Raw genomic sequence first — 13,691 nt, forward strand, 5'->3', positions numbered from 1 at the left:
AAATTTGTCTTCATAACAAGCAAGCAGGGCTGTGGACAGTATTCCTACGCGCATTCTCAGCAGCATGATGAAAATAAAATTGAACGTATTTTTTTTATTGTCGGACTCGGTCAAAATCAGCTCCGAGTCCGGCAAAAATGACCGAGTCCAACGAGTCCGAGTCCCCGAGTCCGAGTCCACAGCCCTGATTGACACCGATGGTTTGATAATATTATTTCTTATATAATAGTTATTTGATATATAATTTATATCTCGTTATATAGACCTGTGGAATATTTTGAAGTGCAAGCGCCGTCAGCAGCGCGCACCCGGTCGGCATTGTTGACATGAAGGACGATCGATGGATTTAATGATTTGGAGTGCCACAGATGGTTTGATAATATTATTGTTTATACAATAGTTATTTGATATATAATTTATACATTGTTATATGGGCCTGTGGAATATTTTGAAGTGCAACCGCCGTCAGCAGCGCGCACCCGGCCGGCATTGTTGACGTAAAGGACGATCGATGGATTTAATAAATTGGAGTGACACATATGGTTTTATATACGTGTTATTTATGTAATAGTTATTTGAATAACTGAATGTTACGTCAGGCCCGTTCTCAGCTCTTCATTTGTGTTTGTCACGTTAGCATACCTATCGTTTAGCCTGTTGTTGCTCGTCCATGTCTGTTCTTGGTGTTGGATTTTGTCGAATAAATCACCCCCAAAATGCTATTTATACTTCGGAGCGATGTATATGGTTTTTTTCACGTTATTGTGCATTTTATGGCTAATGCGACCTATATTCCGGAGCGACTTTTAGTCCAAAAAATACGGTATTCAAAAATTGCTAAGGGTTCGTTTGATTTACATTTCGCCTGAATTTCACGTATGGATTAGCACCTCCGCCTTTTGGAAAAGGTGCTTCAAACGGCCACACACAGCTTGCTGGTGCTCCCAATCTTTCCAACAAACCGACATCCGGGGGTTGCCTTGCCGTTATTTATCCGAAATTGACGGCTGACGCGGTCCACGGCATTCAATTGAAACGCGGCTGACGCGGCCCACGGCAAGCCTGTTTGATGAGCCACGGGCTTCCGACGCCGTCCACAGCAAGCCCTCACGCTGAGCCGCGAGCTTCCGACGCCATCCGCCGCGAGCCTTCGCGCTGAGTGGCAACAGTCTGGGGTGTACCTCCTCACTGAGCCACGAGCCGGCTTGCCCCAGATCGCGCCACAACCCCCGGAGCACTGGACTTCCAGCAAGAAAGTGTTCCTTCAGTGTTGTCATTAAAGCACCTCCTTTTCGGATAGGTGTTAGCCCATACATGGACTTCAGGGGAAATGTAAGTCTAATGGACCCTATCCAATTTCAATTGAATATATAACGACAAGTCAAGCTTATTTATATAGCCCTTAATCACAGACAAGTTTCAGGCTTCACATGGGCAAAGTTGAAAATTATTCTCAACATGCCCTGATCTAAACTCCGCTTACAGAAAGCCTCTCGAAACACGTTGTGTTTGTGTATGTTGGTGACTGGTGAAAGGAAATAGACAGGCATGACAGGGCACTTTAGCTGCAGAGAGACTGCTCATTCCTTTACATATTGTGACACGCTTGCTGTGCAAGTAACATGGTGCATTCAGTGTACTTTCACCACATCGGGAGCTTGTGCTGTTTAGCGCATGAGTCATTTTTCTTTATGTTTTTAAGATTGAAAAATAAAATAAGAAAAATAAGAATCGTGACTACATTTTGACTGATTGCCCAGCTCTACTCAGGCCCCTACTTTTTTCATCATCAATCCTGAGTTCGGCTGTCTCGCCTTGTCATCTTCTTGGGTCCTTTGAGAAACACCTGATTTGACTCTCATATTTGTGACCTTTAAAATGAAAGACATGATGGAAGTTTGGAAACCAGACTAGGGTTAAAACTGGCATTTATCACAGCAAGTTTTGATTTAAGAATTGCTTAGAGTGGCGTAGCAACTAGTCAAAAGTAGATGCGACTTGACCTTTGACCAAGTGGTCTTTGTTTTATTTTAGAAAACGTGAATATCAATATGGTCTGTAACTCTTGCTTGTTTTGGTGTTTTTTATTGTGTAGAGGAACAGGCATTCAGGAAGAGGCGACTCTGTATCAAGTTTATTCCAAGAGACTCTACAGAGGCAGCCATCTGTGATATTCGTATCCTGGGAAGATCAAAGCAGGCTCCCCCACAATACACCTTCATTGGGTTTGTCTCTGCGTTGTTTTTTTCCCCAATATTGTTTCTATTGCAATTGTCATCAATGCATGCAAAACATTTCCCCACCAACACTCCCAAAAATCTATATGCGTATAGAGTGGGCCAAAAGTAGGGTTACATTGAACAATTTGACATTTTACATTTATTAGACATTTAGACATTTATTCATATCTGTCCAAACCACAGTGACACACATTATGATGCAAAGCTCAATCTCCATCAATTTCAGTAAACGTATTTGAAATGGCTTCGATGTGGGGCTCCACACAAGATCTCACTCCGTGGTGTCCAAATGATAACAAGAACGATGAACAAAAATCCCAGAACCACACAGTGGGACGTAGTTAATGACCTGAAGAGAGCTGGAACCAAAGTCACAAAGACTACCATCAGTAACACACTATGTTGCTCAAATAAGATAAGATAAGATAATCCTTTATTATTCCCTCAATGGGGAAACTCCTATGTTTGCAGCAGTACACTTAACAAATACACACACACGCATGCGGGGAAGGGGGTAAAAGATTTAAAAAAGTAGAAGGTATATATAATCAAAAAATATGGACAGTATATACAAAATACACAATACACAATATACAGTGGAGATAAAAAAAATATTAGATAAAAAAATAGTGCAAAGGAAGAAAAAAAAACAGTGCAAAAAAATCCTGGAGTGCCAGACGTGTCCACCTGCTTAAAGCCAGTACATGTTCATGTCTGAAGCAACTGTTCAAATTCAAATGGGATACTACACACCCCACTCCTTCCAGGCTGCAAGATGTGCGCCTCCCTTTCCGGTCGACATATTTGTAGTTTTTTAGCCGAGGTAGCATTTACTTCCTCCGCAAACTTCTTGATTGATTAAAAGATGTTAACGGCAGAAGACTTGTCCATACATACATAACACGTAACAAAATAAATCCCCTCATAATATTTATGAACACGTCTTGTAAACAAGCACTGCAGTCAAGTTCACCAGTAGGCGAATGCTAGCGTTAGCGAGAAGCTAACAACTGCATTTAACACATTATTGTGTTCCCCAAGAATAATACAGCACCTTCGATGCAATTCATCTGATACCACTACTCAAAATACACCCATAAGAAGTGAAAACAGAACGCACAGCTCTAAAATTAGCAGAAAGACTGACGCGAATGTAATGAAAACAAGTGCTTAGACACGCAATATTATTAAAGTGAAATACAGTTAATTATTTTTATGTCACCTCAAGCTTACCACTTTACTGTGTCTGTCGTTTCCATAGATTGAAGGAACTGAACCTTAAACAAAACTAAGTCTTTCGGCAAATTCTTCTCTATACTGAAACACTCGTCCTTGAACAAGCAAGACTCTGCCCACATACGTGGGAAAACTGCTTGAAAAATGACATTTGACCAGGCACTTCTTTGAGGTTCTGATGCAGGGGGACGGTGCAATGAGTTGTGTGAATTGATGCATCCAACAACAGAACATTTTGACCTCTCCACTTTGGCATCCTTGAGTTGTTTGGACCACAAAAGTCTTGCTGAGTAATAAAGATGGTGGATTTGCAAAACCGTTTGGCCACAGCCATTATCTTTGATAGTGCCGCCCCAACGGATGTGATGTAATCGATAAAAATGCGTACCGTATTTTTCGCACCAAAAGGCCCACTGGATTATAAGGCGCACCCTCATTGAATTTTTTATTTTAGAAATGATTTCATATATAGGGCGCACCGGAGTAAAAGACGCATAAAATAGAAGCTATACTGCAACAAACTGAGGTTGACTCGGGTTGCGGTATGCATCCACTAGCCAATAACCAATGAGCCCTCTGTAAACAATTGCGTTTCTCAAACTATATCCTATAAAATGATCAGAACTGACTAAAGTTCAATCTAACGCATTGGTACTGCTTACCTATGTTTCCCTTCCATATCGATCCGTAAATTTACTCGAAATAGTAACAGAGCAGCCTATTTTGACATGAAATAGCCTCGTGCGTATAGCAGCTGTCATTATAGCATTAGCCACCCGCAAACTCCCATGAGCCTCAGCAAAGTGTAAACAATCGCGTTTCTCAAACGATCTCCTATAAAACGATCGGAACTGACTGAAGTTCGATCTAACACTTTGGTACTCCTTACCTATGTTTCCCTTCCATATCAATCCGTAAATTTACTCGAAACATTAACGGAGCAGCCTATTTTGAAATGAAATAGCCTCACGGGTACTACAGCTATTCAGTGACGCCCCCTGACCACGGTTGCCGTAATGCTGGGAAGCGATGCGACCTTGTAATTTACTACTCGTACTAAAACGTACTGAAACATTTTGGCAGAGCACTGTGTACAACCAGTATGGATCAACAAATTCATCAATTGAGCCATATATAAGGCGCACCGGACTATAAGGTGCATTGTCGGCTTTTGAGAAAATTGTAGGTTTTTAGGTGCGCCTTATAGTCCGGAAAATACGGTAATAGAAAACAGAGAAAACTGAACGGATGGTTTGATAATATTGTTGTTTATATAATAGGAATTTGATATATACTTTACATATCGTTATATGGGCCTGTGGAATGTATTGAAATGCAACCGCCGTCAGCGGCGCGCACCCAGCTGGCATCGTTGACATAAAGGACGATCGATGGATTTAATGATTTGGAGTGACACAGATGGTTTGATAAGAATATTGCTTATGTGATAGTTATTTGATATATAATTTGTATATCGTTATATGGGTCTGTAGAATAATTTGAAGTGCAACCGCCGTCAGCGGCGCGCACCCGGCTGGCGTTGTTGACATAAAGGACGATCGATGTAGTTAATGATTTGGAGTGACACAGATGGTTTGATAATATTATTGCTTGTATAATAATTTAATATATCATTTTTATATCGTTATATGGGGCTGTTGAATATTTTGAAGTGCAACCGCCATCAGCAGCGCACACCCGGCCGGCATTGTTGACATAAAGGACGTTCGATGGATTTAATGATTTGGAGTGACACAGATGGTTTGATAATATTATTGCTTGTATAATAGTTATTTGATATATAATTTATATATCGTTATATGGGCCTGTGGAATATTTTGAAGTGCAACCGCCGTCAGTGGCGCGCACCCAGCCGGCATCGTTGACATAAAGGACGATCGATGGATTTAATGATTTGGAGTGACACAGATGGTTTGATAAGAATATTGCTTATGTGATAGTTATTTGATATATAATTTGTATATCGTTATATGGGTCTGTAGAATAATTTGAAGTGCAACCGCCGTCAGCGGCGCGCACCCGGCTGGCGTTGTTGACATAAAGGACGATCGATGTATTTAATGATTTGGAGTGACACAGATGGTTTGATAATATTATTGCTTGTATAATAATTTAATATATCATTTTTATATCGTTATATGCGGCTGTGGAATATTTTGAAGTGCAACCGCCATCAGCAGCGCATACCCTTTACTTGTGTGTTAATCGTGTACTGTGTCTCGTCACCGTGGGATAGGGGGAACGGTATTTCGGTTTCTTTGTGTGTCTTAGCATGAAGGAATTGACAATAAAGCTGACTCTGACTCTGATACCCGGCCGGCATTGTTGACATAAAGGACGTTCGATGGATTTAATGATTTGGAGTGACACAGACGGTTTGACAATATTATTGCTTGTATAATAGTTATTTGATATATAATTTATATATCGTTATATGGGGCTGTGGAATATTTTGAAGTGCAACTGCCGTCAGCGGCGTGCACCCGGCCGGCATTATTGACATAAAGGACGATCGATGGATTTAATGATTTGGTGTGACACAGATGGTTTGATATTATTGCTCATATAATAGTTATTTGATATATAATTTATATATCGTTATATGGGCCTGTGGAATATTTGGAGGTGCAGTGTTAGTTTGATCCTATGATTATGTTAGAATGTAACCATTAATCATTTTGTTTACACAACATCGTAAAGCACCCCCTGCTATGATTTGACCAAAGGCCAGGGGTTTCACCTCCATCCTGTCCACTCTCACCCAACCCTGTTTCTCTCAATAAATATGCTCTTGCAAGAGGCCTGAGTCGACTTTTTTCGATCATCGCTGTATGCACAGCAACGAATGACCTCTCCACTTGCAAGTGCTTAAAGGGCATACTGTCTCCTGTGTGGTTCTTGCAAAATAAGTTAGAGTGAGCATCACTCTAACATTTGGTGTTGGATTTTGTTGAATAAACTTCCCCCAAAATGCGACTTATGCTCCGGAGCGACTTTTGGTCCGAAAAATACGGTATATAATATATATATATACACACGTGTATACACCGTATTTTCCTTATGTTCCGTGTATACAGTACTGGCACCCCAGCAATTCTGTCAGATAGTAGTCCATTTCTCCTAGAAAATGATTGACATTACAAGTGCTTTGGTATTAAAATGTTCATTTTGTTTGTCTGTAATGTACAACTACAAAAATAATTGTCAAAAAAGCCAAATTGGATATAAATCCACACCAAATATAAAAAAGGTGGTCGACAAAAGTATTGGCACCCTTTGAAAAATCATCAGAATCAGCTTTATTGAGTAGTAGTTTATTAAGTTTGTGCATGCCAAACAGGGAATTTGACTCCAGTTGATCTCAGCCTCTGTACAAGATTTAAGTGACTGACAACATTCAGGTGACTAACAACATTGAAGTGGCGAGAACGGGATGTTATGTCTCTGAGTCTCTATGAGTGGTGTGAGTTTATCAGAGCGACAGTCTGGGGGAAGAAGCTGTGTCTTCGTCTGCTGGTTTTGGTGTACAGCGCTCTGTAACGCCATCTGGAGGGGAGGAGTTTAAACAGACTGTGTCCTGGGTGAGATGTTACTTGCATGTTTACTGGTCCTGGACAGGTACAAGTCTTGGATAGATGGGAAGTTGGACCCGATTATCTTTTCAGCAGACCTGATTGTCCGTTGCAGTCTGTGCTTGTCTTGTTTGGTGGCCGATCCGAACCAGACAGAGATGGCGGTGCAGAGGATAGACTGGATGATGGCAGTGTAGAAGGTCTTCAGCAGCTCCTATAGCAGGTTGAACTTCCTGAGCTGTCTCAGAAAGTACAACCTCTGCTGGGCCTTCTTCCGGACAGTCTATGTGGCCAGTCCATTTCAGGTCCCGGGAGATTGTGGATCCCAGGAATTTGAAGGTGTCTGTGGTGGGAATAGCATTACTGAGGATGGTGAGGGGTGGAAGTGGCGAGGGGTCTCTCCTGAAGTCCACTGTCATCTCCACAGTCTTGAACGGGTTCAGCTCCAGGTGGTTTTGGCTGCACCAGTGGACCAGCCGCTCCACCTCCTTCCTGTACACTGTCTCGTCACTGTCCCGATGAGAGTGGTATCGTCCGCATACTTCAGGAGCTTCACAGAAGAGTCGCCTGAGGAGCAATCGTTGGTGTAGAGAGAGAAGAGCAATGGGGAGAGTACACACCCCTGTGGGGCGCCAGTGCTGGTGGTCCAGGTGTCGGATGTGATGGTCCCCAGCCTCACATGCTGTCTCCTGTTGGTCAGGAAGCTGGTGGTCCACTGACAGGTGGAGGCAGGCACCGCGAGCTGGATGAGCTACTGGTGGAGGATATCGGGAGCGATGGTGTTGAATGTGATGCTTCTCTAATTTGTGTACTTAACAGTACCTATTACTTACCTATGGCACAAAAGAGGTGGCAGCAATCACTAACTCACACTTGCAGCCAGTTAAAATGTATTAGAGTTGACTCAACCTCTGTGCTATTTCCTTGTTTGTACCACGTTAGGCATGGAGAAAAGAAATAAGACCAAAGAACTGTCTGAAGACTTGAAAGCAAAATTGTGAGTAAGCATGGGCAATCTCAAGGCTACAAGTCCATTTCCAAAGACCTGGATGTTCCTGCGTCTACCATAAGCAGTGTTATCAAGACGTTTGAAGCCCATGGCACTGTGGATAACCTCCTTAGATGTGGACGGAAAATAAAAACATTAAAGGCGCTCGGTCTGCGCCGTCCTGGAGCGTCGCCGGACTCGCCTGCTATTCTTCCCCCGGTTGGGCGTCCGGGCCTGGCTGGCGGCCACCCCAGCTCGCCCGGCCGTGCCTTCCATTCTTCTGGCGGACGTTCGATCGCTGGACATCAACATGCCTGCTGAGTTCTGCGGACCGGACAGTGCGTAGCTGCTGTGCGTCTGGAGCGGATGGCGCGCTATCGGGCGGACCGGGCCATTGTACGAGGGGGAACATCGCGTGGAGGTGGACTGTGCGTCTACATCCGTGAAGAATGGTGCCGGGACTTTGTTGTGGGGTGCCAGCACTGCTCGCCACTGGCGAAGTTTGTGATCTCCGGGCTGTTGGGGTCCTGAACTCTCTCCCCGTTGTTTTACTTGTGTGTTAATCGTGTGCTGTGTCTCGTCACCGTGGGATAGGGGGAACGGTATTTCGGTTTCTTTGTGTGTCCTAGCATGAAGGAATTGACAATAAAGCTGATTCTGATTCTGATTCTGATTCTGAAAATTGAGAGATTTCAATCGATAGATTGTGCGGATGGTGGATAAAGAACCTCGACTAACATCCAAAGAACTTCAAGCTGTCCTGCAGTCCAAGGGTACAGCCGTGTCAACCCGTACAATCCGTTGGCATTTGAATGAAAACAGACTCAATGGTAGGATACCCAGGAAAACCCCACTTCTGACCCAGAGAAATAAATAACCCAGGGTGAAGTTTGCCAAAACTTACCTGAGAGAGGCAACAACGTTTTGGAAGAATGTTCTCTGGTCGGATGTGACAAAAATGAAGCTTTTTGGGAAAAGGCATCAACACGGAGTCTACAGAAAAAAAATTAAGCCTTCAAAGAAAAGAACACGGTCCCTACAGATAAGCATGGCGGATGTTCCCTGATGTGTTGGGGTTGCTTCGCTTCCTCTGGCACTGGACTGCTTGACTGTGTGCATGGCATTATGAAGTCTGAGGACTACCAACAAATTTTGCAATGGAATGTAGGGCCCAGTGTGAGAAACTGGGTCTCCCTAAGAGGTAATGGGTCTTTCAGCAAGACAATGACCCAAAACACACTTCATAAAGCACGAGAAAATTTTTGAGAGAACGCACTGGAGACTTCTAAAATAGCCAGCAATGAGTCCAGACCTGAATCCCATAGAACACCTGTGGAGAGATCTCAAAATGGCAGTTTGGGACCCTTCAAATCTCAAGACCCTGGAGCAATTTGCCAAAGAAGAATGGTCTAAAATTCCAGCAGAGCATTGTAAGAAACTCAGTGGTGGTTACTGGAAGCGGTTATTCGCAGTTATTTTGTCTAAAGGTTGAGCTACCAAGTATTAGGCTAAGGATGCCAATACTTTTGTCCGGCACACATATTTGTATACATACGTATGCTAACATGGACCTGTGGGGATTCACTACGGTGAGAGCTAAAGCTAGTGAGAAGCAGAAAGGTGGGGGGTCTGATCATATTTGTGAACCAGCGTTGGTGTAACTCTGGACGCGTCTCAGTAAGGACTGTGATGTGCTGCCGGGACCTCGAGCTGTTAGCTTGCGGCCATATTATCAGCCGAAGGAGCTGAGTCACGTGATCGCCATCTGTGTTTACATCCCCCTAAGCGCAGACACAGCTGCTGCATGTGCCTATGCATATTCACGATGTCGCAGCCAGGCTTCAGACACGCCATTCTCCCTTGGACGCTACTTTGCCCGTTTTTCATCAGGCTCTTGACTGTCCTACGAGAAACAACAAGACTCCTGTAAGTTAATGTAACCCTTACCCCCACTGAGGAAGTCGCACCACAACCTGGTTCACCTGCAGCCTAAGTATGCCCCACGAGTCCGAAAGCAACTGGTTACAACCCACACCATCAGGAGGTGGTCCCTTGCGATAGAAAGTGCACTGACTGACTGCTTTGACTCCACTGACTGGAATGTGCTGCTTGATCCGCAAGGTGAAGACATTGAGTCGCTGACACTTTCTGACGGACTATTTGAACTTCTGCACTGACGTGGTCTCTTCTGTTGAGACAGTCTTCTTATATCCGAATAATAAGCACTGGGTGACGCGGGAAGGAAAGGCTGTCCTGAACAGGAAGAAGGATGCCTTCAGGAACAGGGATATGGAGGCCATGAAGGCATTGCAGTGGGAGGTAAAAAACTGTGGGAGGGTGGCCAAAGACACCTACAGGAGAAAGGTGGAACAGAAGCTGATGGACAATGACATGAGAGCCGTCTGGGACGATGTGAGGACCATGACGGGCTACAACATTAAGTCCAGGGACGTTGACGTGTCCATGGAGCGGGCAAATTAACTTAACATCTTTTTTAACAGGTTTGACCTGCCCTTGACTCTCCCGCCTCTGCCGCGACCATCTCCCCTTCCCCCCAACAACTCATCTCCTCCAGACAACACAGCCTCCCCCTGTCCCCCCATCTTGGCATATCCCCTGTCACACATCACTGCTGACCAGGTCAGAGGACAGCTGAGGAAACTTCATTCCAGGAAGGCAGCAGGCCCGGATGAGGTGTGTCCAAGACAGCCTAAAACCTGCGCTGCAAAACTGGGGGAGCCATTGCAACGGGTCTTCAACCTCAGCCTGTGACTAGGGAGAATGTCTACCTTGTGGAAGAGGTCTTTCATCACACCGGTCTCTAAAAAAATGGCCCAGTGACTTCCGTCCGAAGGTGCTTACTTCGCACCTGATGAAGACGTTGGAGAGAATCTTCCTCAATCTTCTCAGACCTCAAGTGCAACATGCCCAGGATCTCCTGCAGTTTGTGTACCAGCCAGGTGTGGCGGTTATGGTGCTGCCCTCTACTTGCTGCACCGAGTCCACTCCCACATGGACAAGGGCCACGGCAAGGATCCTCTTCCTGGACTTCTCGAGTGCCTTTTAGCCCCACCCCCCGGCCTGCTCGGTAAGAAAAACTGAATCGGATGGGAGTGGACCCTTTGCTTGGTGGAATGGGTCTCTGACTATCTCACAGGCAGGCCGCAGTACGTCAGGCTGAGAGACAGCATCTCTGACACTGTGGTCAGCAGCTCTGCCCCAGGGGCACGGTTCTGGCCGCTGTATTCTTCACCCTGTACACCGTGGACTTCAGTTACAACGCTGAGCTGTGTCACATACAGAAGTATGCGGATGACACAGCCATTGTGGGGTGTATTAAGGATGACAATGAGGAGGAGTTCAGGAGTCTGGTGGGGGCTTTTTCCGCCTGATGCCACACCACCGATTTGGAACTCAACATCTCCAAGACAAAGGAGCTGGTCATAGACTTTGAAAAGTCCAGAACAAAGCCTAGGCCAGTACTACTGGAGGGTGCCAAGGCGGTGGATTCGTATCTTGTAGTGTGGCTGGATGGTAAACTAGACTGGTCAGCACACCCCACCTGAGGAGGCTCCGGTTGTTGAAGCTGTTGAAGGTATTCTACCAGTCTGCGGTTACTAGTGTCCTCTTCTAACACATCCAAGAAGGATGCTTCCAGACTGGACTAACTGGTCAGGCGAGCAGGCTCTCTGGTTTTGTAAAGGTGTGAAGTATCATATTTTCACACAAAACATTTTTCAAAAGCTGTTGTGAAAAAAAAATTCCTAACAGCCCATGCTTTTTGGTTTAATTTTTCTTTGTTCATCAATGCGTAACCATTACTTTTTTATTTTACAGAGAGCTAAACAACATGGGTATCTGGTATCGTATGGGAACTGTGCCACGAACTCAGGAATCCTCTCACACATCAGGTGTGACTGACATCCAGAATGTGAATTCTATCTCCACTTCAGCTTCTGTCCCACCAGCATCCGTGACTAAGTATGCCCACTCATATCTATTTGCTACTTAATGTTGATTTGTACTTGTTATAATCATTTTAGGTTATGATCTACTACATGTACTGTGAAAACAGTCTACATATTTTTAGCCAGCTATTTTCAGGAGCCCAAAGGTTATGGTTAGGGTTAATCTTAGTCTAAGTTTATAAAAATACAAACCGGATTCGGTTGAAGTTGGGAAATTGTGTAAAATATAAATAAAAACAAAATACAGTGGAGTCTCGGTTTTCGAATTTCCCGGTTCTCGAACAAATCGGTATTCAAACAAAAATTTTGCTTCGGATGTCAGTCGAAATTCGGTTGTCGAACCTCGCGAGATGAGCCGAGAGCACCTGCATGCCAACTGACTCCGTTCTTTATTACATTCTCGTTACCCTGAGGATAGCATCAACTCTAATCATGGCTCCAAAGGAAGCAAGTGGGAGCAATCAAGCCATCCTAAAATACAAAGACGCTCCTAAAGCAATGCGACAGTGAGCGCCCGGCGCGCTGCGGTTGCGCGATCGGACCAAGTTAAGGTCCCTGTGCACCAGGGCTGTGGACTCGGTCTGATTTTTGCACCGAGTCCGAGTCCGGCCTCTTGACCACCGAGTCCGAGTCCGGCTGTCCATTTTTTCTGTCAATTCATGTGACTGCTTAGTCTTTATTCAAGGCTAATTTAGATCAAAATCTAAATAATTACAACAGTTTTGTGATGGCTTTGTCTTTATTAAACATATAAACGAATACAATAAACAGATACTTTCAAGTTTCAATTCAACGACTTGAGTTTGTTCTTAGGAACAAAATCGCCTCAACCAAGTCAGCCTTCATCGCGCCGCGCTGATCAGACATGATAAACTTGAGCCCGGAAAACAGGCGCTCTACGCTGACTTGGCTGATTGGCATTGCTGTTAGTGTCCGAGTCGCTGCCTTGAGGCCGGACGGATAACGATCAGCTGTAACAAATGGGCTCTCTTTCATTCGACCAAGTGCCAACATTGCCCCAATTTCTTCATCTATGTCGGTTGGCGAGGTGGCGGCCGACAAACGCCGGCGGCGCTCAATGCTGTCAAGTTCTTTTTCAAACTCATCCTCCTCCGTCGATGTGGAGCCATCAACCTCGGCCGCATTGATCGTAAGCAGGGCTGTGGACAGTATTCCTACGCGCATTCTCAGCAGCATGATGAAAATAAAATTGAACGTATTTTTTTTATTGTCGGACTCGGTGGACTCGGTCAAAATCAGCACCGAGTCCGAGTCCGGCAAAAATGACCGAGTCCAACCGAGTCCGAGTCCACAGCCCTGCTGTGCACTGAGGTCCACTTAAATTTTGGAAAGTCCATTAGGACTTTAAAAATATTTTCTAAATTTTAGCAACCGCTCTGTCACAATAATGCAACCAGCGCGGTGCAGTTGCGCGGTTGGCGGCGCGCTACGGTTGCACGTTCGGCGGTGCGCTGCAGTTGCGCGATCGGACAAAAATGCGCAAATGAAAAAATGCTTAAAAAAGGCGTTTTTTTTCTTTGCTTGGAACGGATTAATTTGTATTCCATTATTTGTAATGGGAAAACATGATTCAGAATTCGAACGATTCACTTCTCGAACAGCATTCTGGAACAGATTGTGGTCGAAAACCGAGGCTCCACTGTAC

At 44.7% G+C, this 13,691-nt stretch overlaps 1 protein-coding gene and 1 long non-coding RNA gene across 10 annotated transcripts in view; one reads left to right on the plus strand and one right to left on the minus strand.

The window, feature by feature from the left end:
- Positions 1-13,691, minus strand: part of LOC119131444 — a 546,859-nt gene that overhangs the window by 463,569 nt on the left and 69,599 nt on the right. The window lies entirely within an intron of this gene.
- The window catches only part of mvb12ba (multivesicular body subunit 12Ba), a 76,933-nt gene that overhangs the window by 27,472 nt on the left and 35,770 nt on the right, over positions 1-13,691 (plus strand). For 8 of the 9 annotated variants that reach the window (XM_037265891.1, XM_037265893.1, XM_037265895.1 and 5 more), the window contains 2 exons: positions 2,096-2,225; positions 11,895-12,038. In XM_037265891.1, coding sequence (XP_037121786.1) covers positions 2,096-2,225; positions 11,895-12,038 — 274 coding nt within the window. The remainder of the gene's footprint in view (positions 1-2,095; positions 2,226-11,894; positions 12,039-13,691) is intronic. The other variant, XM_037265896.1, reaches the window with a different exon arrangement.

The sequence above is a fragment of the Syngnathus acus genome, chromosome 12 (assembly GCF_901709675.1).
Source record: "Syngnathus acus chromosome 12, fSynAcu1.2, whole genome shotgun sequence".
In the NCBI taxonomy this organism is placed as follows: Eukaryota; Metazoa; Chordata; class Actinopteri; order Syngnathiformes; family Syngnathidae; genus Syngnathus; species Syngnathus acus.